Genomic DNA, 26,616 nt, shown 5'->3' with positions numbered 1-26,616 from the left:
TTGAAACAGAAATTTAATTTATAGATTGGGTCCATCTGTTAGTCCTGCTTCGAAATTCCCTTCATCAGGTTTAACAGAGTTTAATAATCCATGAAATTGTCTAAATGTTAAAGACTTCGGTTTAGCCCTGGGACCCAGTTTTCCTTCACTGAATTTCCTTTATATCCACTTTGTTCTCCAAGCATTATTTACCTTCTTGTTTTCTTCATGTGATGTCTCCCGCCATGACAGTTAAATGCTGTGATCCATCTTCAGTTAGGATACAGCTCATTAAAGATTCAAAGTCCTCAATCAGGTTCATAAAATAGTCTCAACCAGGATTAGGTGATGGAGGACATTAGATTGATGGCATTTTGGGGGGCAATCTAATATGCTCCCTTAATGTGATGTGCATGAAGACAGGATGAGACCCATAATTGCAGATTTCACAACTGTCTTGTACGGGACTCCCTCGCCTGATTCTACACCCCAAGCACCCATAACTTTCAGCCAAGATCACAATATCTCCTACATTTGTGTCCTCCAATTCACTCTTCCTTTTATTTCCTAGCATTATCCTACAGTGCAATTTGGCCAGGTTAAAATCCTGTGCTTCATTCAACCCAGAGCACGAAAAGTACGCAGCTCTGAGCTGTCAGTTGCTGAGAAACAATTAAAAAAGGCTATTGTTTCAACCGATTAATTATAAGTGAAGATGCATTTGCAAAAAAAGTAATAATAATTCTGGCTTCTGGTTAAGTCTTGGGAGGAAAAAAAATGGGGTAGGGGATGGAATTAAAGCTAAGAAACTAACTAGGATTTGATAGGCAGAATAGAACAGTTCTCTCTGAAAAGATACAAAATGTGAATTAATTATCTAAAAAGCTCTGGTTTTCGCCCGTAACGACATGTTTTGCAGGACATCAACACTTAACAAGTCACCTTAGTTAAGACAAAAATAAAAACCGACCCAGGTTATTTGCCATCTACAGTAGAATCCATATATATATAAGATGCTCCAGAACAAAGCAACGTCTCACACACACACAACTCTGCACTGCAGATGTCTGCAAAGACCAACAACAAAAATTGTGCAAACCGCATCTGTCAGGAGAGGAATCCAAATATTTTACTGGAAAATCATTTTCTTGGGAGCCAAATCAATTGGTGGCCATCGGAGATGGCTTCACTGTGGTTTTGAGATGAGCAATTTAGTTGCTTTGCTGGAACACGGATCAAAGACGTAATAACAAAAATACTGGATTTTGCCAAAGTATCCATGAACGGTCCTGGAATTCCCAAGCCTGAAGTGGACCAAAACCGTCACCAAACCAGTTTAGCAAACTTTAAAAAGTGGAAACTAAAAGGGACCCTGTTTTATCTTCTCTCTGCAGCCATCCTAATTCGAATGTTTAGTTCTCAAAGGCTTTACTACAGCTAACCTTGAGGTCCTTTGTCTCTGCTCCAGCCCCCCATCTCTACTTCTGCGCAAGCACGACAAACAAAGGTCTGATCAAGCCACAGCTTGCCATTTTTTTCTCCCTCTTCACTAACACGAACCGTAGACTAAGGACTTTAAAATGTTTTAAGAACAAAATATAAATAGGGTTTTGATAAATACTTTTTTTAAAAAAAAAAACCAACAATCATACTTAAAGCAGTTCTGATGGAAATCCGTGGGCCTGGGTGGGATCACAGGGTCAACTCTTCCTTGATGCCCGTGCTTGGCTTTTGATCCTGGAGGTCTCTGTGAGGAAGATTCTCATTGGCTAATAGAGTTACAGAGAGATTAGTACTAGGGTCCGTTAACTGGCCTTCGATCTGTGTCCAGGAAGACATCGATTCGTGGACCGTTACGGTGTGCTCTTCCATTTGATGCTGCAGGCTGTCCATCTCTTGCCTTTGAGAAGAGCAGAAACACACAAGAGAAACAGAACGACTGTTTAGAGCAGTGGTGGCCCAGTGGTCAGAATGCCCACAGCCTGGAGTTTTATCCTGACAGGCTCAAGGTTGACTCAGCCTTAGCAAAAGCACTTAGACTTATATAGCGTCCCATAGTGCTTTACAGCCCTTTCTAAGCGGTGTACAGAGTCAGCATCTTGCCCCCAACAATCTGGGTCGTATAGAATAGAATAGAATAGAATAATGAAGAATAGAACAGAACAGAACAGAATAATGAAAAATAGAATAGAATAGAATAATGAAGAATAGAATAGAACAGAACAGAATAGCAATACCAACAGCAATGGCAGTTAGACTTATATACCGCCTCACAGTGCTTTATAGCCCACTCTAAGCACTTTATACCGTTAGCAAATTGCCCCCAATAATCTGGGTCCTCATTTTACTGACCTCGGAAGGCTGCATCAACTTTGAGCCGGTCAGGATCGAACTCCTGGCTGTGGGCAGTACTGCATTTTAACCACTGCGCCACCATAGCAGAATAGAATAGAATAGAATAGAATAGAATAGAATAGAATAGAGAAAATATGGAATAGAATAAAATGGAATGGAATGGAACAGAATAATAGAACAGAACAGAACAGCAATAGCAATGGCACTCAGACTTATATACCACCTCACATTGCTTTATAGCCCACTCTAAGCACTTTGTACAGTTAGCAAATTGCCCCCAACCATCTGGGTCCTCATTTTATCCACCTCAGAAGGATGGAAGGCTGAGTCCACCTTGAACTGATGAGAACAGGAGTTGGAAAAAAGACAGAAAAACGTGACTCACCGGAGTTGCTGGAGGCAGCTGTTGAGGTTCCTCAGTGGCTCTTTACTCACAGCTGATGGAGGTTTCAATAGCTCTTCTAGCAAAGCAGCAGGGACCGGACAATCGGGGACCTTCACTGGCGTCACCGGATTTGAGCTGGTCTCTCCCTTGAGTTTTTTCTTTTCAAAAGAAAACAAAAGCCCATGAACGACCAACTTACTTTCAGGTTTGCAGTTAACAGTGGAGAACTTAGAAGTCTTTACATCTTGCCTCCCAAGATCCAGACACCCCAATACATTTAATCCTTGACTTACAACAGTTTATTTAGTTGCCGTTTGAAATTACAACATCACTGGAAAAAGTGACTTATTGTGACCGTTTTTCACAGTTACGATCACTGCAGCACTTCCATAGTCGTGTGACCAAAATTCACAGGCTTGTCAACTGACTCATATTTATGACCAGGCTTGGGATCAAGGCTGGCGAGACAGCTGTGGTGTAAAAACAGAGGAACAATCCACCTTTCTCAAGATACCTTTTTCATTTTTCCCTGTTTCAAATCCAGCTTCAGCTGTTGGTTCTGTTGGAGCAGCGTCTTGATGCTGTTCTTCAGTTCAGACATTTTTGCCTGCAGTGTGAACTTATCTTTCTGGGTGAGGGACAAATCGTCCCGGACCATCTCCAATTCCATCCTGAGGTTCTAGAAGGAACAGTAAGTTTAGCCAAGGAACAGTAAGCAATGATCATCGCAGAAAAATAAGTCTAATTCGAGCACAAGTTTATCCTGTCTACTCAGAAGAAAACTGGCCGAGTTCACGTACTTGTATTAAGGCATTATTTGAGTCCACCAGGATGGGTTGACGACATCACAATGGGGTCTACCCAACACACCGAGCAATAAGCAGTGGTTTTTCAATTACGATAACTGGCTTCACACAATACACTGAACCCAAGGCCAGATAAACCACGTCTTAGCTCAGTGTGATGTGTGAACCTTCACTGCCAGAGAGAGTGATTCTAGAACAGTAGCCTTAGTTAAGTCTGAAGCAGAATCTGAATTCAGGCCTGGAACATCTCTGATCTTATTTTTATTCGCTCGGAATCCTATTTGGCCTCTAATTCTCTCAGAATGACCTGCCCAGGAGGGGAAACATCTGTAGGACCAAGTGGAAATACCTGGAGGACTAGCTGCACGCCTTCCAGCTCCTTCTGACCGCGCTGCTCAGTCAAATCCAGCTGTTGCTTCAGAGCTTGGAACTCCCTCTCTTTCTGCTCAACCTCCCATCTGAGGTCTTCCAGCTGCAAGAACAAAACAGGCAACTCAAAATCACGGCATGCTTCCTTTCTTGCAGCCCCAGGGGTCAATAGGCTTCCATTTAGTGCCAAGCACAGTACATTTCAAAGGGGGCTATCCTTTGCACACAATCATCCACTAAGGAACCCCAAGGAAGAACGTTCAAGAATTTGAACTATCCGTCTACCAATCCTGGCTCAAAAGCATTCTCTCCGAGAAGTAATTTCACGATGTGGTGGAATGCGGTCTGGATTCCCAGCAGGGAGGGGGGCTGCATTCCAGAGGACCAAGAGACAGGGAAGTTTAGATAGTTTGGTTGAGAGGCAGAGGGCCAACATAGCTCATTTGTAGAAGTTCTCAGAGTATATCGTTAATGATGTAAGTACTTTGCTTGAGTTTGGCAAGATTCGGTCTACAGGCGAGGAACAATAAAGGACACTGCTCAGAAGTAAGTAATTCTGCGTCTCTTTCTCAGTTTTTGGAGCCTGACACAAACTTGGGAGTGCCAACAGAGCCAGGAGGCAGGCCCTGTGGCAGGCAGAGCTATAATTTTATTATATGGGGCAGCGCAAATAGAGCCCTACATTCAGATTCCAAGTACTGATGGGCTATAATAGAACAATGCAAACAAAACGCATAGCAATTCTTTTGTCTTTTCCCCACCCCGGTTAAAAAATCCAAGCTCCTAATCTTTACGCTTAAAAGGAAACATTTAACAATTACAGGCTGCCCTTTTTCTACTATTTTGGTTTTTTCCAGCTCTGATATGCCTTTTCAGAATACACTGAACATTTCCAATGCAGCTGCACCATGGATTCTTCACCGATTCGGAACAATTCCCCCCTCCCCTTCCACCCAATTTCCTTTTCACGGGTGATGGTCTTCTTCTACTGCGTTCCTTCAGGGTTTTTCTACTAAGCCACAAAGGCACATCCAGGAGAAAAAGAACGGCCAAAGACCAAGATTTCACCTCTTGATTTTCTGCGGGCTGCTTCCCAAGCTGGTCGTCCAGCTGCTTCTGCAGAAGCTGAAGCTGGGACCGAGCGTCTACAAGGTCTCGCTGGATCTGAGAGACTTCCTCGGAGTGCGCTCCGCCTTCTGCCCTAGAATAGAGAGAGAGTGTGTCCAGGTTGACTCATAACGCACCTGTCATGGTTCCGATAGATGAAACTCTTCAAAGAACTTTGAGGCATTGTTTACCTTTAAAGAATCTTTAATTGAGCAGCATAGCTTCCCGCACTTACATGACTGAAAGCCAGAATCTGACTTCCCCTCCCTTCAGCACATAGATCAAAGCGCAATTCCCTCCCACAACAGTCATAAATCACATTCTCCAATTAGCTTGAAGTGCTGGGGGGAGGGAGGTGAGGGATTTATGGGAGCCGTTTCCAGCCTGAGAAAAGCTCAAGACTGGATTGGTGGACAAGGGACAAGGGGTGGCCCAAATGGGGAAAAGGGGAAATTAATTACGCTGTTTTTCCGGGCAAAAACCTCAGAGCCGGCTCCGCCTCTTCTGTGCCCTGTATGGATGTCTCAGTGAAGTTATACTCTTGGTAAAATAATGTTCCCGGAGTTTCTTTTGGGACGGCTGACAGAGACTCAAATCACCTTGAGAAGGCCAATGCCCTCAGAAACTACAGACCAACAGCATTATTGAAGAAGGTGATCCTGATTTATGACCACAATTGAGCCCAAAATTTATGTTGCTACGTGAGACACGGGAATCTTCTCAAGTCGCAGTTAGCACCTGCTAGAAGTTAGATACGGGTCAACTGCACTCAAGAAGGGATTGGACTTAATTGACTTGTGGCTACGTAGGGATTCCAGGCTGCTACCTCTTTTGACTCCACCCGCCCAGGTTCCGCCAGTCCTTCTCTAGGTGGCCTCTCTAGCTCATTGTCCCAGGTACACAAGGTTCCCTCCCCCCATTTGCACAGTTCGCACACGACTAAGGCAGCCAACTGCCTACAGCCTTAGGAACATCAGTCTTTCCTTTGGGTTTACACACTCACTGCAACTTGTCGACTTCAGCCTGGAGGGCCTGGATGAGAACTTCTTTCCCTTGCAGCTCTCGCTTGACCTCGCCAAGTTCCAGGGCGGCAGCTCTGTAATGCCGACGGTTGTGTGCCGACTCCGCTTTTGAGGTTGTAACCTGTCACGGTACGTTGCATCATTACTATACTGACAACATGTAGCCTTTATCCTACAAATGCGTCAGGTTTCAGCGCCCAGACCAAAGATTACAGTTGTGTTGGCTAGGAATTCTGGGAGCTGAAGTCCAACTCATTTGTAGGACGATGGGGGCGGACTTCTAAAAGAGATGTTGCTTAGGAAATGGCCAGATAAGAGACAGCATGGCTCTTAGTTGCATAATGGGTGGGGCAAAGACTGAGAAGAGATCTACCTTAAGTTTCTCAGGCTGTAAAGGAGACGGTGGGAGAATTGTACTTTCAAACCTGGTAAGATTCTGTCAAGGTAGCTTTACAATAAAGTAGAATTAGTTTATTAGGTTTATCTGGTCTACCTGGTTAGGCTGGTGGGAAGTCAGATGTATCTAAACCTGCTTCCTTTCTTCTCTCCCTGGGTACACCGCATTCCCAAGTCTTAAATTCTGGCTATGTTCACCGTAATTCTGGGCCAAGTTGCTCATTTACACAGTATACAATCTTGACCTCCTGCCCAAGCCCGCCAAGAGCCCTTAACCAAGTTCTGAACACTTTCAGCCAGGACTGTACCTGTTCCTTAAGGCTTAGGACATTTGCTCTCTCTTTCTCCAAAGCCATTTGCAAAGTCTGGATCAGCTGCTTCATCTTTTGATCTTCCTCCTCCTTACTCCTCAGAACCGCCTGGACCTGGAGATGGGAAGATCACCACACAGAGAATGCAGCATCCGTTTCTGCATTGATTTATTATTTTAATTCGTCGCAGGACAAAGAAGCGGCCTTGGCACTGGAGATTTGCTGGATGAGAGTCAGGGTAGCTGCAGTCGAAAGGAGTGTGTCTCAACCTTGGTGAGGTTAAGATGCACGGACTTCGATTCGTGGTCGGCTGGGGAATTCTGGGAGTTGAAGTCCACACATCTTAACCTTGCCACGGTTGAGAAACACCGATCTAAAACCTCTGGAAGCCATCCACTGGGGCAGCTGCAGTATGAGATCAGATGGAGCCACGATCAGATTAAGAACGCAGCACCTTAGGATACAGATAGTCCTCGGCTTACAACAGTTTGTTTGGTGACCGTTCAAAGTTACAACGGCACCGGAAAAAAATGACTTAGGACCGTTCTTCACACTTACGACCGTTGCAGTAGCTCCGTGGTGATGTGATCAAAATTCAGACATTTGGCAAGGGGCTCATGTTTATGACAGACGCAGTGTCCCAGGGGCATGCGATCCTCTTTTGCGACCGTCTGACCAACCAAATCCACGGGGGAAGCCAGATTCACTTAACAACCATAATTGTTTTATCTGGCTGTTAGCCGCCCTGAGTCCGTAAGGAGAAGGGCGGGATATAAATACAATAAACTAAACTAAACTACTAAGTTAACAGCTGCGGTGATTTGCTTAATAACTGGGGCAAGAAAAGTCGTAAAATGGGGCAAAGCTCACTCAACAAAGGTCTCGCCTAGCAACAGAAATTTTGGGATCAGTTGTGGTCGTAAGTCAAGGGCTACCTATACTTTCTTATAACCATCACAGACTTAGGAATTGTTTAGCATGTTCACCCCTAGGGAGAAGTAGACTGGGGTGGGTGGGAAGGAGGAGTAGAAGGACAAGGGCGAGGACGAGGAGGAGGAGAAAGAGAAGGAGGAGAAGGAGAAGAAGGAGAAGGAGAAGCAGAGCAGAAGGAGAAAGAAAGAAAAAGGAGGAGCTGCGCAGGAGGAGAAGGAGAAAGAGAAAGAGGAGGAGGAGAAAAAGGAGCAGAGCAAGAGGAGAAGGAAAAAGGAGGAGAAGTAGGAGCAGAGCAGAAGGAGAGAGGAAGAGAAAGAGAAGGAGGAGAAGGAAAAAGGAGAAAGAGAAGGAGGAGAAGTAGGAGCAGAGCAGAAGGAGAAAGAGAAAGAGGAGGAGAAAGAGGAGGAAAAGGAGGAGCAGAACAGGAGGAGGAGGAGGAGGAAGAGGAAAAGATTACCTGAAGATTCAGCTGCACCAAATCCGCCTCTCTCTTGGCCAGAGCGGCTTCGAGGATGCGGTTGTGCTCCCGCAGAGCTGCGTTGGACTGGCCCAGGCCAGTGAGCTTTCCACGCTCGTGTTCCAGTTCGAGGGAGAGCTTCTTGTTGGCATCTTCCAGGCGTTTGATCTTCCTCCGGAAGCCTCTGGCTTCTTGAAGCTGTGTGGCCACACAAACCATTTTTGCCCCCGTTAAAGACCCTGCACTGCATCCTCAGAAAGAAAAAAAAATACTGACCTCTTTCCCTTTAGCCATTACCTCATCTTCCAGCTCCAGGACTTTCTCTCGGTATTCTTCCAGTTCCTGGCTGGTGAGAGAGATGATTTCTTGAAGCTCCTTCTCGAGGACCATCTTACTGTGGGTCAGAGACTGCACTTCCGCCTCCAGCATCCGGATCCTCTCCTGTAAGGCCAACAGCCACATCTGGGTTAGTGTCCCCACTCGAACGAGGGCGCAGATCTTAGAAGATAAAGGAAGTGAGGTTGACTTACTAGGCTGGCTTGGTTACTTTCACTCTCGGAGATCTGCGCCTTGAGTTCATTCAGTTCCGCTTCAGACGACTCCTTGGCCGCCAGGGCCTCCTGCAGCCGCCGACTAAGGACCCCCACGGCATTCTCGTAAGCTTTGTGCTTGGCTTTTATCTCCTTCTGGGCTGTGTTCAGATCGGAACCCAGCCTCTTCATGTTCTGCTTCTGTTCGGTAATGGCCCTGCGCGGGGAACCAAACAGAAAACAACATCCGGTCAGTCACGGAGCAGGCTGGCTTGCCTGGTGGATGCTGGTTGACAAACATCGAGACCGCGTTTGAGACCCCGAGTGCTGCCATGGGATGGGGTAAGCTCCTGTCCTTTGCTCCAGCTCCTGCCAGGAACATGAAAGGAGCCGGCTAATCCTTTCAACCCGGGTGTCAATACTGCTAACATTGGATGTTCTTGCTTTGACAACAGATGGGGATGCAGCCTTTTCCTTTCTTATACTGCACTCTTAGAATTAGATGATACTGGGGGAGGGGGAGGAATGTGATGGGAGTTAGGTAGACATACAATATCGTAACAAGAGCTGATAAAGCATGGCGGGATGAGGAACTGGGCAGGAAGCCAGCATTTCAAACTAATTGGAGAATGTGATTTATGACTGCTAGTTGTAGGAGGGAATTGTGCTTTGATCTAGGTCAGTGTTTCTCAACCTTGACAATTTTAAGGCACGTGGACTTCAACTCCCAGAATTCCACAGCCAGCAATGCTGGCTGTGGAATTCTGGGAGTTGAAGTCCACATGCCTTAAAATTGTCAAGGTTGAGAAACACTGATCTAGGTGCTGAAGGGAGGGGAAGTCAGATTTTGGCTTCAACTATGTACCTACCGAAGCTATGCTGCTCGATTAAAGATTCTTTAAGGTTAACAATGCCTCAAAGTCCTTTGGTTCCATCTTTCGGAACCATGACTTCTAACACGAGTGCCAGTTTCACACCTCAAAATTTCTCAAAACATCGTACCGGCATCACCTTGGCTGGCCAGGGACGGAGGGGGGGGACTGGCCATGGGGAGGGGGGAGGGCTTGGGGGTTGAAAGGAAGAGCTTTGTATTTTGCACGGGAATACCAGATTCCACCTGACTTTGTGCTGCAACTTGTTTCTTTCAGTAAAAGTTCCTTTAGTTCAAGTAAATGGAGTCACCGGTGTTCAAGTAGAGGACCACGGGTGGCCCTTGGTTAACAACAGTGCTTGGGACAGGGAGTTCTGCCACTAAGTGGCAAGGTTGTAAAGCGCAAAGTCACACTAGCACGCCAACCTATGAGGGCGTGCGCAACGGCAGAATCCCACAATATTATCTGACGTGCCTCATTTCGCCCACGGGGGAATAGACTACTTAAGAAACGGATACAGGTAATGTGTTAGATTCAGCTAAACTAAGGCGAGCCATACTCACATCTTTGTTTCTTGTTGCATTGCATCCACTTGTCTTTGTAAGTCTTCGTTTACTTTGACAAGAGCCGACATCTCTCCTTGGTCAAACCGCAAAGACTGGGAAATTTGGAGAAAGCAGCCAAGAAAAATTGATTCAACAAAGTATACATTTGATTTTACATGTGATAACAGCGGCAAGAATCATATTTGTACAATATTGGAAAAAGGAAGAATTACCATCGGAGTAGACATACCCAATTCCTGCAACCGTTCCTTATATGTTTTAGCCTCCAACCCCTTAATCATCTTTGTTGCTCTTCTCTGCACTCTTTCTAGAGTCTCAGCATCTTTTTTACATCCTGGTGACCAAAACTGGATGCATATTCCAAGTGTGGCCTTACCAAGGCCTTGTAAAGTGGTATTAACACTTCACGTGATCTTGATTCTATCCCTCTGTTAATGCAGCCTAGCAATGTGTTGGCATTCATTCATTCATTCATTCTATTTATTTCTTAAATCTAAATTTCCTTCCCACCTGTAGCTCTGTCTCCATCTCGTTTCGTTCTTTCTGGGCCACCTGAAGCTGGCTCTCCAGTTCCTCCATCTGCTGCTGAATCTGCACCAGCTCCTTCGCTAGCTTGGAATTCTCCACCTCCATGGTTTTCTTCTCGCTCTGAAGCTGAAGGAATTCCCGCTTCAACTCTTTGATTTCCGCATCCAGCTTCTTCTTGGTGGCCTTCAGTTCACTGATCAGCTGATCTTTGGAAAGCGCGTCTCGGCGGTAGGCCTCCACCATCACCTGCGTGTCGGGGACCAAACAAATGTTTTATAGAAAATATACGAGGACGGCGTCTATAAATGAACACTCTTAGCTACAGAAATGTAATGAATCTTGAGGAAACCATAACTGACAAAGATATTCCGAATATTGACGCGAAATTAAACTTAAATAAGAACACAAAAAAACAGGAGACTGATTTAATAAGGAGATTTTAATTGCAAGTACATTTGAAACATAAACTGGTTAGAAAAGAGGTTATAAACGGATATTATTGTTATTTATATCACACTAGAAGATGTGATGAGGATGTTTATATTCAATTTTGTATGTATTAATATTAATTTCCAACAAGCAAAGTCAAGGGGAGAAGCCGGATTTGTTGGGTTCACTTAACAACGGTACTCACTTAGCAACCGAGGGGGTAAAAGTTGGCAAAATCGGGCATCTGAACAACTGCCTTGTTTAGTGACGGAAACGGTCCCAATAGCAGTTTTAAATTGAGGACTACCTGTATTATTTGGGGTGCTTTATTTGACAGTGGCTGGTTAAGGGGCAAAACGTGGATAAACACTTCCTTTTTCCCAGTTTCTCCAAAGCGACAAAATTTAGAAAAAGATAAGATAACCTTTATTGTCATTTTTTTACTGGGCACAATGGCCACACATCAAAAAATGAAATTTAGTTGCCCGCTCTCAAAGTGAAACACATACATAACACACACCTAAAACATACTATATACAACACATTTATAGACCCCCACCCCCACATAATACGCACATACTACGCACCTTCTGTTGAAGATACTGTTCCTTCACTTTCTGGGTTTGCTTCTTCAGATTTGCACTCTCCTGCTGCAGGTTCTCCACCTACCAGGAAGAAAATGAAAAGAAGCACTGGATAAGAACTAAAGAAGAAAAATTCAAGCTCTCCTGCAGAATTGTGAAGCAACAATCAAGCTAGGAGACCAAGGTCTTAATTTCCATCACTCTAACCCAGGAGCAGGCAACCTTGGCTCTTTTATGACTCGTGGACTTCAATTCCCAGAATTCCTGAGCCAGCATGGCTCAGCTTGGAAAACTCTCCCTTTCCCCTCAGCATGGCTTCACAGGACTTTACAGCCCTCTCTAAGCGGTTAACAGAGTCAGCCTGTTGCCCCCCAACAATCTGGGTCCTCATTTTACCGACCTCGGAAGGATGGAAGGCTAAGACAACCTTGAGCCCATCAGGATCGAACTGCTTGCAGTCGGCAGAGTTAGCCTGCAATACTGCATCCTAACCACTGCGCCACCAGCTCTTAATAGCTAAGAACAGGTCTTAATAGCTAAGAACAGAAAAAGGTATGGCCAAATGCAGATTACCTGACTTGATTTGATGGCTATTTCTTGCTTGAGCTGCTCCAAAACATCTGAGGCCGCCTCGGCGTGGCCTCCTAACTGCTGGATGTCCTCTTCAAGTCCTTGCTGTCCCGTCTTTGCTACCTGCAGGGCGATTTCTAAAACGATCTTCTCATTCTGCAAATAGCGGAGGGCGTCGTCCTTCGAGGCAGCCTCTCCTTGCAGCTCAGCCAACCTGGCCTCCAGTTCGTCATAGCGCACCTGAAGTTCACCCAAGGTTTGGTCTTGGGTCTGTAACGTCTCTTGGGCAGAGGTCAACTGTTTCATCAGATCCAGCTGTTCCTGCTGCAGGGTTTCCAGCTGTAAGTCTCGCTGTTGAAGCGTTAATTTGACCTGGGCCAAGAACACAAAGAGGTTCACCATCACCGTGATCTCCTCTCAAGGTAAAAAAAGGCATCCTTCTACCTGGCCTTGACTCTTAACTCAAGATGTCCCAAAGGTGCTTTTTCAAGAGGCAACTGGACTTCCTTGTTATTCTTTGAAGACATTTCACTTCTCATCCAAGAAGCTTCTTCAGCGCTGAAGAAGCTTCTTGGATGAGAAGCGAAATGTCTTCAAAGAATAACAAGGAAGTCCAGTTGCCTCTTTGAAAAGCACCTTTGGGACAACCATGACCTGGAGGACCGAGAATCTCCACAGACTCCTAACTCAAGAGTTTTCAGGTTCCAAAAAAACCAATAAAGGCACATAACGATTCTTCCAAGCAGAATGTTGTTGTTCCTCACCCACTGAGAGAATCTTGCAAAAGTCAAAGCAGACACGACCACCTCCATAAGCATACACTCCGGGAACTATTAGGGAGGAACCGTCTTCACCCTCTTTCTCAGACACAAACTATCCTCTTCCTCCTGGGAATCCAGACTACATTCCACCCCAGGAATCCACCTCAACCTTTACCCGAGAATCCCACATCGGTGGCTGTCATACAACGTGCAAAACGTTCGTACCTTTTCCAGCTCCTGCTCCAATCCTGTTGCCGAATCAGCCATCTTCTGAAGTTGTTCTTTCTCGTCCTCAAACTCCTCCAGTTTCCTCTGCAAATCATCTTCTACCATGCTCTTAGCCTCCTGGATCTGCAGGAAGGCTGCTTCCTGGTCTAACATGTCAGCCTGTGCAGAGGCATCAGAAGTTGTTAGTAGTGTGGCAACAGCTGCCAAAGAGAAGCTAAGAAATGGGAACGGCATGCGTGAAGTTAACAGCACCTTGCCGTTGGATCCAAATAAGGGGCTTAGGTGTTACATATGCTTCACAGGATGCCAATATAAAAAATCACTGCATTTACCTGTATACAGGTAGTCCTCGACCTTCCACCCTTTGTCTAGCAATGGTTAGACGTTACAACGGGGCCAAATCAGGTACGACTCATTTAACAAAAACCTTGCTTAGCGATAGAAATTCTAGTCCTGATTGTGGTCGTAGGTTTGAGGACTACCTGTAACTGAATCCACGCAAGATTGGTTTGGTTTTTTGCATTTATCCATGTATGGACATAGTGACAGATTTTATCTTCCTGGGCTCCAAGATCACCGCAGATGGGGACTGCAGCCAAGAAATTAAAAGACGCTTGCTCCTGGGGAGGAAAGCTATGGCAAATCTAAGACAGCATACTTAAAAGCAGAGACATCACGCTGCCAACAAAAGTGCGTATAGTCAAGGCCATGATTTTCCCAGTGGCAATGTAAGGCTGTGAAAGTTGGACCATATGAAAGGCTGAGCGCCAAAGAATTGAGGCCTTTGAACTCTGGTGCTGGAGAAGACTCCTGCGAGTCCCCTGGACTGCAAGGCGATCAAACCGGTCAGTCCTAGAGGAGATCAACCCTGACTCCTCTTTAGAAGGCCAGATCCTGAAGTTGAAACTCAAGTACTTTGGCCACCTAATGAGAAGGAAGGACTCGCTGGAGAAGAGCCTGATGTTGGGAAAGATGGAGGGCAAGAGAAGAAGGGGACAACAGAGAAGGAGGTGGCTGGATGGAGTCACTGAAGCAGGAGGCGTGAGCTTCAATGGACTCCAGAAGATGGTAGAGGACAGGAAGGCCTGGAGGAACGTTGTCCATGGGGTCGCGATGGGTCGGACATGACTTCGCAACTAACAACAATGTATGGACAAAAGAGCTTCCGGTTTTCAGTTTTTGAAAAATAATTGAGCAGCGAGGGTGAACCTGAAGTCCTTCAGATGTTCAAGACCATTGGTCAGCCTGGCGACAGAGGCCACAAATTGCGTTTCAGAACTTTGAGTAGGCATCAGAGTGCGTGCAGAGAGAAGATAGAGAGATGGATATTCGTAAATATCGATTCCTTGTTCCTCTCTGCAGATTTTTACAGGCTTGGCAATCAAATATTCAGAAAATCTGACGTCTTTACCTCGATATTTTGCAGCTGTGCAGCTATGCGTTCCTTCTCTTTGATCGATCTATGCTGAGTCTCTGTTAATTGATGAGACAGGGTTACGTTCTCTAACTTCAGATGCTCCAGCAGACCAACTTGGGTCATCTGTCCAGCCTTGGGGAAAAGGGTGGAAGGAGAGAAAGGGCTGCATTAAGAGACACATGAAGAAATGGAATCCAAGCTATTAGGGCTATAGTTTATGGCCTGCTTTAGATGGAAAGGCGATTTTGCTTGTAACTGTGCACCCGACGCACTTACACAGAGACGCAAAGGGTCTTCTTATTCTATTCTATTCTATTCTGTAATCTATTCTATTCTGTAATCTCTCTTCTCTTCTGTAATTCTATTCTATTCTATTCTTCATCCTTACTCTATTCTATTATGTAATTTATTCTATTCTGTAATCTATTCTATTCTGTAATCTCTCTTCTCTTCTGTAATTCTATTCTATTCTTCATCCTTCTTATTCTATTCTATTCTGTTCTGTAATCTCTCTTCTCTTCTGTAATTCTATTCTATTCTCCATCCTTATTATTCTATTCTATTCTATTCTATTCTATTCTATTCTATTCTATTCTATTCTATTCTATTCTATTCTATTCTATTCTATTCTGTAATCTCTCTTCTCTTCTGTAATTCTATTCTATTCTCCATCCTTCTTATTCTATTCTATTCTGTAATCTCTTCTATTCTATTCTATTCTCTTCTGTAATCTCTTCTGTAATTCTATTCTATTCTATTCTATTCTATTCTCTAAAAATGATGCCTGGGGATACTTCCGAGCTGAGTTATTTTATTGTTTCACACCTATAGACAGAATCTTGCCAGGCTGAACACTCAGCTATCTGCCTCTACAATATACTCTGTTAGGGAGAGGCTGTCTTCTCCCTCTTTCTCTCACATATAATATCCAGTCTGAATTGCCTCTTACTGCCCTGAAATTCACTCCCTCCCTCCTGGGGGATCCTCCTCCTCCTCACTACACCCCATCACGTCTAGGGAAAGCTGCAGAAAAGTGTTTCCCATTTAAGGCAGGACCGTCGTCTAGTTCAAGACCGCGTTCGGCCAACCGCCCATGAAATCAATCGAATGAACGGCACGATAAGACTGCGTGTATGAAAACGTGCTCCAGGTCCTGAATAGGAACGGGAGAGACGACAGCTGTGCTTACCTTTACGTTGGCCATGTCGCTCTGCAGACGGATCCTTGCTTGCTGAGCCACCGCCAGCTGTTGTTGGTACCAGTGCCGAACCTTCTGCAGGGACGAGATCTCTGCCTGAGAGGACTTCAGCTTACCGGTCAAGGACGCGCGGTCCAGTTCGACCTGCTGAAGCTGACTTTGTAACGAGGAGAGCTGTTGCCGGAGATCGTGAACTAAAAGAGCGGATAAAAAAAAACTGTAAATGAAAGTAAGAGAATCATTGAGACCACTTGGGGGTTTATCTGTATCCTCAGATACAGTTGCCTTTTGGAGGAAGCATCTTTGGGACCTCCACAGGAAGTCTTCTTCGTCTTACCACCTACCAAAGACGTGATAATTAAGGAAGGGTGGATCAGAAAGATTTGTGATCTTTCTGATTTCACTCTTCAATAGAGACTCGTGAAGAAGGTGGCCTACGGCCAGGCTACAATCCATCTATCTGGGACTTGAGGCTTTGTAAGGTCCTCACGGAAGAACGGGTGGATTGAAGACGTTCAGCCTGCTTCTACTCACCCGTGCTATCCTTGCTAAGGACATTTTTCTGCAAGTCTTCTACCTTCCCCATCAGCCTCTGGTACTGTTCTTCTGCCAACTGCAGGTCATTATGAGAAGCCAGCAAGCCTGCATTCTTGGCCTCCAACGTGGTCTGTAGCTCAGCCATGGCACGTTCCAGTTCCCAGCAGGACTGCTTCAAGGTAGCCACCTCTGAATTCAGGGAGTCCTGCTTCTGCTGGCTGGTCTGTGAATGCTCCATGTGGGTTTGGAGTTTCATCTGGACCGCAGCCAGCTGGGCTTGCAATTCTGCTTTTTCTTTGAGGGCCTACACAAAGACAAAACCGGTTTCTAATTCTCTATCCAAGCAAGGCAGTAACAGAGGTGTTGAGCTGAGGTGGGCCTTCAAAACCTTCTATAATATCCTCCATTTTTTGGACACAGGAGCAGACATCTCCATGGAATTTTTTACAGATGGGTAGTAGTAGACATGGGTAACAACCATCCCAAACAGCCATCAATTTCACAAACCATCCCATATTATTTTCACATTCACTGTCTAGGAAGAAAAGAGGCTGGACCACCATCTCCTGGGAATGCTTTTATTGAGATTCCTACACCAGGAAGCAAATTGAACCCCCTGGCTTAACTGGCTCCTTCCCATTATAAGATCCTACCATCTCAAGAAGCTAAGACTAGATCTATCAACAATAACCTGAAATGCCATCCTCCTTCCACAGACACCCGATATATTCCATAACCCATCCTTAAACCTAGAGGAGCAGTGTAGGTTTCACTTCATCCTGGAGGATGAGTTTTTTAAGTAAAAGATCCTTTTGTACCTCATTGGCTTCCAATGACAGAGCCTCCAATTGTCCTTCCAGCCTCATCTTCTCTTTGAGGACTTGAAGCAGCTCATCGTGGGTCCCAGCGACTGAACTTTCCATGGATATGCTGGGGCGAGACAAAATAGAGGCACACTTTGTGAAGCTGTACCAATTACAAAAAAACTAAGATGTTCCTTAGAGGATCAAACAAATGCAAGAAAAGAATCCAAGATGCCTATGGAGATTCTCCGTCATCCAGGGCATGGTTGTCCCAAAGGTGCTTTTTCAAAAAGGCAACTGGACCTCCTTTCCTGGAAACAAAAAAGTTCCTTCCTTCAGTTCTGAACTGAAGAAGCTTCTTGGATGAGAAGAACTGAAGAAGCTTCTTGGATGAGAAGAACTGAAGAAGCTTCTTGGATGAGAAGAACTGAAGAAGCTTCTTGGGTGAGAAGAACTGAAGAAGCTTCTTGGGTGAGAAGAACTGAAGAAGCTTCTTGGATGAGAAGAACTGAAGAAGCTTCTTGGGTGAGAAGAACTGAAGAAGGTTCTTGGGTGAGAAGAACTGAAGAAGGTTCTTGGATGAGAAGAACTGAAGAAGCTTCTTGGATGAGAAGCAGAACATCTTCAAAGAAAAACATCTTCTCACCCATGAAGCTTCTTCAATTCAGTTCTTCTCATCCAAGAAGCTTCTTCAGTTCAGAACTGAAAGAAGGAAGGAGCTTTCTTTGTTTCCAGGACAGACAAAGCCCAGTTGCCTTTTGAAAAAGCACCTTTGGAACAAAAGTGTCCCAGCTGGAGCCTTCCGAGTTGGAGAAGATGCCAAAACAGCTTTACCTGCTAGAAATACTGTCCCGCCGGCTTCTGGCTTCCCCATTGACCTCTTGGTCCTGAGCCCGATATTCTGTTGCCGCAGCCTGGAGGACCTCCCTGATGGAAGGAAACTGTCCAACAGCATCCAACGGGATCTTCTGCCCGTTGACGGTGAAGGTCGGACCCTGCTTGCTTTTGGGGCTGGAGGAAGTGGGGCCTCTTCCCGACACACTGCTGTAGGTCGAGCTGTCGCTTTCGTTGCCGTCCAGCCTCATTCCTGCTTCGCTGCCGTCCATTTCCGACAGGCTGTCTCCCGCCAAGGACGAAGCTTCCAGCCGGTCATCTGAATCGGGGGTCAGACTGACGGAAGACAGAACCGAGGTCAGACTGTTTGAGTTGGCTTTCAGCGATCCGCCCCATGAATCGGCCACCGGGACGGTCCCACTGGTGCTGCCGTCGGGGTTTTCCGTTCGATAATCTGCCAGAGAGCGAATCCGGCTTGTTTTGGAAGATTTGGGACTTTTTTTCTCTTTCGAGGAAGCTGGGAGACCCAGGCTGCCCACTTTCGGTCCTCGCGGGACACTGGTTCTCAAAAAGGAATATTCTTTGGTCATCGCCACAGGGCTGGCCCTTGGTAAGAGCTCCGGATGGAACATCAGCTCGGGATCCAGGGTGCTGGAGAGGCGGCTTTTAGCTGTAAACAGCTGGAGTGAAAGAAAGAAGGCAGGAAAGGAAGAACAGGAAGGGGGGGAAATGAAAAAGTAAGCGTAGTAGTAGTAAATAATAAAACAATAATAATAAAACAACAATAATAATATATAATAACAAACAACAACAACAATAATAAATTGCTCTGGGACTTTACAATTCAAACAGACAAGCACTTGCAACATAACACCCCAGACTTAACAATTGTCGATAAGAAAGACAAAAAAGTCTGGATAGTGGACGTGGCAGTGCCCGGAGAGAGCAGAATAGACGAGAAAGAACTGGAGAAGATAACAAAATACAAAGACCTACAAATAGACTGTGGCAAAAGCAAGCAAGGGTAGTACCAATAGTAATAGCTGCCTTGGGTGCAATCCCAAAACAGCTGGAGTATCGCTTGGACACCACTGGCATTGACAACTTCGCCATTGGTCAATTGCAAAAGGGGGCCTTACTGGGAACAGCTTCCATCCTGCGACGATAACTGTAATACCATCAATTCAGACATCCACATCTGCCTATCCCAGGTCCTTGGGAAGGACTGGATAGGTGGACCAAAATGCCAAATCCAGCTGACTCTACGACGAACCGTAATATTGGCATTGACACAATCCCCATCAGTCAATTGCCATAGGCAGCGTTACTCAGAACAGCTGACATCCTGCAACAATTCCTTTAGCACCATCCAACATCGAACCTCGGCTGATCTCCGATCAATCAGTGGGCAAAAATGCCAGTTCCAGTCTAACCGTCCGGCAGACGGTGCAGTGAGTAAAAACACGCCTGTGACATCTTTTTTTGCTAGGCACTTACTCTCTCTTGATGCCTCTTGACCCGATACTGCTTGAGCTGTTCTTCCAGGCGCTTCCGGGCCTGAAGCCGGATCAGTTCTTCCTTCTCCAGCGGGAGAGGAGCATCGGCTGAGCCTGTGGAAGGAAGGAAGAAAGAGCAAGTTAATTTGTTCGGGGACAATAAACGAGGAGGTAGGGCAGACAAGAAGGTCTGCGATTTCTTTACAAAGTCGTCAGAAACTTAGACCCAAGGTAAAAAGAAGGGGGGAAAAAAGAGGGGCTAATTTCTCTTTGTTTTGAGAGAATTGATTTTTTTTTTTGCTGTGTCTGAAGCAAAGAGGAAAGAGCTTGAGAAACCTTTTCAGTGTCCCAGAGTTCAACAACCGCATACTTTAAAAATGTTTTGGATATTAACTTAATTAGGATGAGGATGCTATAGTCCCCAAAAGCCTCAAAGGAGCCGTGGTTTTATACTTTGCTAACATTACTTTTAATTGTTAAGGTGTGGCTAGCCGCCCAGCCTCTCCTTCACCAGGTGGGAGACCATTAATTAACGCATCTATTAAATCAATCTGTCAGGGAATAATTGCTGCCCCTCATTCAGAATAGGATCCAACAAGTCCATCCACCCCAACTAAAACTTTGCACCACCGTCTCATTAACAGGAAGACAGCCAGGTTTTTCCATGGAATTTCTCAGCCTCTGAGTCACAGGGCAATGACGGCGATGGCACGGGGTCAACAGAGAGGCGTGACTCAATTTTTGATCCTTGTCTGGAGGCTGGGGAAGAGGGTGTTCAATCAAAAGAGGATTGTCACTTTGCAGAAGTGAAACGTGGACAGGTAACCACGGGACACTGCAGACGGTCGTTAATGCAGCCCGGTTGCCAAGCATACATGGTCCTGCGACAGCCGTGTGTGTGTGTGTGTGTGGCTGTCAGAACTTCAAACCCAGGTCGTTAGTAACCTCCCTTCAAATAGCCACTCAGCAACAAGTCGCAAGTTGAACGGTAGCTGTATGGACAATTAAAAAACTATCCGTTAGTCCTCGACTTACAGGTTTGTTTACTTGACCGTTCGAAGTTCCAACAGCACTGAAAAAAAAATGAGTTGTTTTTCACACAACGATTGCAGCATCCCCAGGGTCACATGGACAAAATTCAGACTCGGCAACTAGCTCACGTTTTTGACGGTTGAAGGGGTCACGTGCTCCCTCTTTGCGTCCTTCTGACCAGCAAAGCCAATGGGGATGCTAGAGTTAGGTAACAACTGTGTTACTGAGTTAACAACTGCAGTGATTCTCTTAACAGCTGTGGCAAGACAGGTAAAATGGGCCAAATTTGGGACTCAGTCCTAAGTCACGGATTACCTGTATTTCGCTCTTGTTGACATGTGCACTGTTTCGTCTGATCAATGTTTAGCGCGTAGAAGTCGGTAACCACATCAATTAGAGCAGGGTTCCCCAACCCCTGGTCTGTGGACCGGTACCGGGCCACGGCACGCCAGCAACCGGTCCGCACAAACAAGCAAAGCCCCATCTGCGAGATGCAGGCAGCACACAAAATCACGGACCTTCCGGTCCGTGGAAAAACCTCTCTCCACAGAACCGGTCCCTGGTGCCCCAAAGGTTGGGGACCTCTGGATTAGAGGAAAAATACCTTGTTTTTAAGGGAATTGCAATGGCACACCTTGATTTGCAACCCAGCAAAAAAAAAGCAAGCCGATTTGTTAAAGGCAAAGTCAGAGGCCAAGGTTTAAGAGTCAGCTCATGCTTCAAAAGCGGCCTGCAGAAGAGATTCTGCAGAGGCACAGAAATATAGAAATAAGGGAGGAGGAGAAAAAAAAAGAACTTCTTTCAGGTGGAGCAAAGAAGAACAGGTGAGCTCCACCCTGAAGAGATGCTTACACAGTTTGGTTTCTTGCAAAGGGAGGCTTAGTTTGAGAGACTGCAGGGTGTCCTTCCTAAGAGCTAAGCTCTCATCACTACCGCCCTGAGATGCCTCTAGGTGCTCATGGACACCAAGCACACCTGAAGCTGCTTCATCCTCCCGGGCGCTTTTGATGGGGCCAAAGGTCACAGGCTGTTCGGGGTCATAAGGCGTCGGTCCGTTCGCACAAGGGTCTGGGCTGCTCTTGAGGGCTAAGGTGTCCCCTTCGGTTGACACTCGGCTGTTATTTACACTAACCACTGGAAAAAAAAAAAGAACGGGTTGGGAAGAGGTTAACGGTGGGTGCCGTGCGCTTACCTGTTCATATGCTCAAGAAGCCACTGAGAGGACAATCCCATCAGAACAGAGCTGGAAGGGACCTTGGAGGTCATCTAGTCCAACCTCCTGCTATACCATTTCAGACAAGTGACTGTCTAGCCTCTTCTTAAAAACCTCCAGTGATGGAGCACCCACAACATCTGAAGGCAAAGCTGTTCCACTGGTTAATTGTCCTCACTGTTAGGAAGTTTCTCCTTAGTTCCAGGTTGCTTCTCTCCTTGAAACACCCAATATACTCTAAATCACTTTAAGCACCAAACTTAACAAATAAAACCAGAATAGCAATAGCAATTAGACTTGTATACTGCTTCACAGTGCTTTCCCTCTCTAAGCAGTTTACATATTTCCTAGGTCCTCATTTTACCGACCTGGGAAATATGGAAGGCTGAGTCAACTGTGAGCCGGTCAGGATCGAACTCCTGGCAGTGGGCAGAGTTAACCTGCAGTACTGCATTTTTACCACTGCGCCACCCCGGCTCTTATAATAAAATTGTATCTAGTCTGGAACATTCCTGAAATATTGGATAGGGAGATAGGATTTGTTTATGCATCAGCCATATGCCTAACACATCCCTCCCCTCGCTGGGTTCAACAGAAATATATTTCTCCCTCCTTCCTGATGTTTCTATATCCTCACAAGGCAGAGAGAGCCCCCTTAATTCAGATCCATGTAGTTTGGTATAATCCATCTTAATGGACAGCAAGTTAGAAGAATCTCTCAGGCAGACGCTCCTCCTATCTCCCTTATGCTCTTCTGTCAATTACAGAGGAGTTTGATGCAAAACAGATGCTCTGGTGCCACTCTGTATCTAATTTTCTCTTTGTTCTGGATTGTCATTCTTCAGGCTGACTGGTTTGGTTGAGAGTCACCTCTATGGAGCTCTCAAACTGCCAAAATTGAAGCTGCCTCCAGACGTTGTGAATGCTCCAACACTGGAGGTTTTAAAGAAGAGACTGGACAGCCATTTGTCTGGAATGGTGTAGGGTTTCTTGCCTGAGCAGGGGGTTGGATTAGAAGACCTCCAAGATCCTTTCCAGTTCTGTTCTACTCTTTATTACTTTGAATTATTTTAAGATGTGACTCCCAAGACAGACACTTTCCAGACTAACCCCCCCACCCCACCCCCACCCAGTGCTGATTGAACAGCTTTGTTCTTTCATTTTCCAGAAAAAAGGGAAGATGGAAGAGGTAGGTGGAAAAAACCAAAGAAGAAGTGGAAGAACGTCTTAGAACTATGTCTGGAGTTTCATCCCCCAGCGAGTGCAACGATAGACAAGCCCATGGACAATGGTAGGTATCTCCCTAGTATTAGCCATGAAAGATACCACTGACTTAGTCACTAGGAGGAAAACTCAGGAACAAAGCGCCACCTTGAATCTTCCAAGTGCATCTGGAATGACAACTGATTTTGCCAAAGTTCTTCCTAACCTTCCACCATTACAATCCAACGACAGTAACAAAAATGCTCCTTAAAAAAAAATCAATATCCAAAGAAGCTTACAGTTAACATCTTCCTTTATCCACTTAGATTTGGCCTCCAGGTCTGGTTGATGTTCAGAACTGCTGGGGGTACCATTGCTGGCTTCCTGAATGACCACCGAAGAGTCCATGGCTGGAGGGGTGAAGGTCCAAGGGAAATATTTCCCCAGTGGAATTTTCCAAGTCACCTACTGGGTCCAGTTTTTACTCCATCAATACCGCTGGGAGCCAAAAGACAGCCCGTGCATCGTGAGGGCTTCTGCGCCAATTTATTTGCAGCAAGCAATTTGGTTTAGTTCCAGCCCACTTGATGGACAACTGAAGAATTTCTGGAGATCATTAGCGTAGCTGCAGAGAAAGAAAATAATAGTTGAGTTATGTCACACACCGAGATAAACAGACAAAAAAACACACACACACACATACAGGATGACACTCCTTTTTAAAAATAGTTCCTTGTGGTTTTTTTTGTCTATTTTTAAAGATCACCTACATCTGCCACATATAATTCTGGGCTCAGGGAGTGCCAATCCTTATGTAAGTCATATTGCCACCATCTCAGAGACGGGAGTGGGAGTCTGCTTAGGCTCCTAGAGGCTGGATGATAAAACTAAGGCATTTGGGGGGAGGAAATTCACAAAGCAAAGATTTTTCAGGATGCTGTTATGAATCTCTGAGCAACACATGGAATCCATCCAAGCTTTCTTGAGGTTGTTGCTTGGGAATCAACACAGGCTAGATCAGGATCCTGTGATGAGTGGAAACAAAAACTATTTTCACGTTACCAGTTGCCTTTTATTTTCATCATGGCAACTGCCAGCCAGACTATTTTATCCCACCAAGCACGGACAGTTTGATTTATAGGACTATGCATGTGTTTATGAGGCTAAGTATTTGGCAGAGATTAAAATATCTCTTATTCCAGATGAGTGTCTTACTAACCGAGGGCGGGAAAAGAGGCCTATCGCCTATTAAGCTTGCTTCGCTTTGCGTGAAGAAAGCAAGAGATAAAGATGACAGGCCAGTCCTCAAGTTACGACAGTTCACTTAGTGACTGTTTGAAGTTTCAACCACACTGAAAAAAGTGAGTTATGACCATTTTTTCACAGTTACGACCGTTGCAGCCTCCCCACGGTCACGTGATCAAAATCCAGACGCTTGGCAACTGACTCATATTTATGACGGTCGCAGCGTCCCGGGGTCACGTGATCCCCTTTTGCGACCTTCTGTCAAGCAAAGTCAATGGAGAAACCAGATTCACTTAACAACCGTGTGACTAGCTTGTGAACCGCAGCGATCCACTTAACAACGGTGGCAAGAAAGGTCGTAAAAATGAGGCGAAACTCAGCGATCAATTGTCTCGCTTAGCAACGGAAATTTTGGGCTCAGCCGAGGTCTTAAGTCGAGAGCTACCTGTACAGAAGAATTCAGCCCAAGAAGAACTAAGACGCCCAGCATCAACTCTCACACAACGCAAGGGCCAAAATCATGCAAGGAGGCCGCTCCCTTTCAGATAACAATATTTGTTGACTCCTCAGAAGGATAAATTATAGATTTGGCTTACTCAAAGATGCAGAGAGACTAAACGTTTCCGACAGAAAATACCCCGTGAATTCTCCTCTGTTAAAATACCCTGGAGTGACTTCTTCAAGGTACAAATGAACGGTAGGATTCTATGGAGAATCTTTACACAATCGTTGTTGTAATTTCAGGGCAGGAAGCACTCTAAATCTTCTGTCGAAATCTAGGAGTTCTGAAGTTGGGAGTTACAGGTGGAACAGAGGGTTGACTTCTCTGGGCAGGGGGACTTTAGCCTAACACAACTTGCTGGTGTCATGGTTCCGACAGATGAAACTCTTCAAAGAACTTCCAGTCATTGATTGCCTTAAAGAATGTTTATTTGACTAGCATAGTCTAACACAATCGAAGCCAAAATCTGAATTCCCCTCCTCTGAGCACATAGCATCAAAGCACAATTCCCTCCTCCAGTTAAGAGTCATAAATCACATTCTCCAATTAGTTTGAAATGCAGGCTCTCCCTCCAGTTCTCCAGCCTGACAATTCTTATCATCTCTTATTTCATTAACCTTGGTTCACACACTAGGTCCAGTATTATTATGTCTAGCTAAAGTCTCATGCACATTCCTCCCCCCCCCCACCCAGCATCATCTAACTCTTAAAGTAAAACATAAGAAGAAAATGATTGCATCTCTAACTGTTGTCAAAGCAAAAACATCCGTTAGCAGTGTTGACAGCTGGGAAGGCCGGAGGGGAAGGGATGGTGTATCCAAGCCCATGTTCCTTGGGAAAGGAGCAGGATTAGAGTCTTTAGCATACCTCAACCTCCCCTTTGGGGGCCAGATTGGCAGCCTCTGTTCACAACAGAGCCAGTCTCCGACAAATACAAATAGGCAGGCACAAATGCTTCACAACAATGACTCTTAACCTCCATGGAGGCCTCATTAGGCATGTTCAAGCCTCCCAACCACTGCAACAACAACCAGTTTCAGAGTCCTTGACCACACATCACACCTACTCTGATTATAAAGTGCATAAACGAGCTTCATAGATGTATACAGAGACACACATCAAATCTTACACTGACCTGGTCCGTATGGTTCATAAAGCAACTTTATACATGTACATACCTATGCACCTCCCCACATCAAACCTTAAATCTTCCCAAATCCATATAATCCATAAACCAACTTTATATACATACACACAGGTACACACGCACACATGCACACCCTACATCACATCTACCCAGCTCTATATAGTCCATAAATCAACTTCATACTGATGTACATACACACACACACACACACACACACACACACACACACCAAACCTTACCCTTATCCTGGTCTATGCAGTCCATTAAGCAACTTCACACACAATGCACATACACAGACCCACACAGATACCCCCTACATCACTCCTATCCAAGTCTACACGGCCCATAAACACAAACAGACATACACACCGCACACCGAACCTTTAAACCTTCCTAGGTCTATAAAACCCATAAACCAACTTCATACACATACATGCAGGTACACACACAACACACACATAAAACACACACCCTCCACCTCACCCCTCCCCAGCTCTACAGAGCCCATTTCCTACGACGCAACCTACAGGCACACAAACACCCCAGCATCACAAGGGAAGGAGCCAGATTCTCACACCCAAGAGACGCGTGTGTTGCAAGACACGTGTGCAGGCCATCCCCACTCATCCTCATCCCCAGGGATTCCTCCCCCAGACACGGAGGCGTGTTTCGAGGTGTGTTGTGTGTGTGTGTGTTTGCACAAGGGTGTGACTTCTATACTCGCAGACACACAAACACCCGCAGAGGGTACTCAGCCCGGCAGCCCCGCAACTACCCTTCCCCCTCCATTCCCGGCCCTCC

At 45.6% G+C, this 26,616-nt stretch overlaps 1 protein-coding gene across 1 annotated transcript; it reads right to left on the bottom strand.

The window, feature by feature from the left end:
• Positions 1-1,548: 1,548 nt before the first annotated feature.
• Positions 1,549-23,597, bottom strand: GOLGA3 (golgin A3). The gene is made up of 23 exons (XM_015824764.1): positions 23,221-23,597; positions 21,358-21,639; positions 19,475-19,587; positions 17,978-18,657; positions 17,159-17,270; positions 16,338-16,644; positions 15,795-15,997; positions 14,600-14,737; positions 13,186-13,347; positions 12,203-12,571; positions 11,633-11,710; positions 10,599-10,862; positions 10,086-10,180; positions 8,651-8,867; positions 8,418-8,561; positions 8,121-8,318; positions 6,728-6,844; positions 6,005-6,144; positions 4,963-5,095; positions 3,875-3,997; positions 3,234-3,398; positions 2,720-2,877; positions 1,549-1,879 (listed from the first exon to the last, which is right to left on the bottom strand). Exons 1-23 carry the CDS (start codon positions 23,327-23,329, stop codon positions 1,672-1,674), a joined length of 4,515 nt encoding a protein of 1,504 aa, XP_015680250.1. The 5' UTR covers positions 23,330-23,597; the 3' UTR covers positions 1,549-1,671.
• Between the last annotated feature and the right edge of the window lie 3,019 nt (positions 23,598-26,616).

Source organism: Protobothrops mucrosquamatus, unplaced genomic scaffold (genome assembly GCF_001527695.2).
Source record: "Protobothrops mucrosquamatus isolate PMUCROS unplaced genomic scaffold, P.Mucros_1.0 scaffold2345, whole genome shotgun sequence".
Taxonomy (NCBI): domain Eukaryota; kingdom Metazoa; phylum Chordata; class Lepidosauria; order Squamata; family Viperidae; genus Protobothrops; species Protobothrops mucrosquamatus.
This window is presented reverse-complemented; position numbering and strand designations above follow the sequence as displayed.

Bases quoted from the DNA above. Each gene is read 5' to 3' on its own strand.
- GOLGA3 (XM_015824764.1), bottom strand. From the start codon at position 23,329: ATGGACTCTTCGGTGGTCATTCAGGAAGCCAGCAATGGTACCCCCAGC. The intron at 8,868-10,085 runs GTGAGTATGGCT...TTCCCCGCGCAG, and splicing joins ATGCAACAAGAAACAAAGAT to GGCCATTACCGAACAGAAGC. The intron at 3,998-4,962 runs GTGAAATCTTGG...TTGTTCTTGCAG, and splicing joins AGCCCGCAGAAAATCAAGAG to CTGGAAGACCTCAGATGGGA.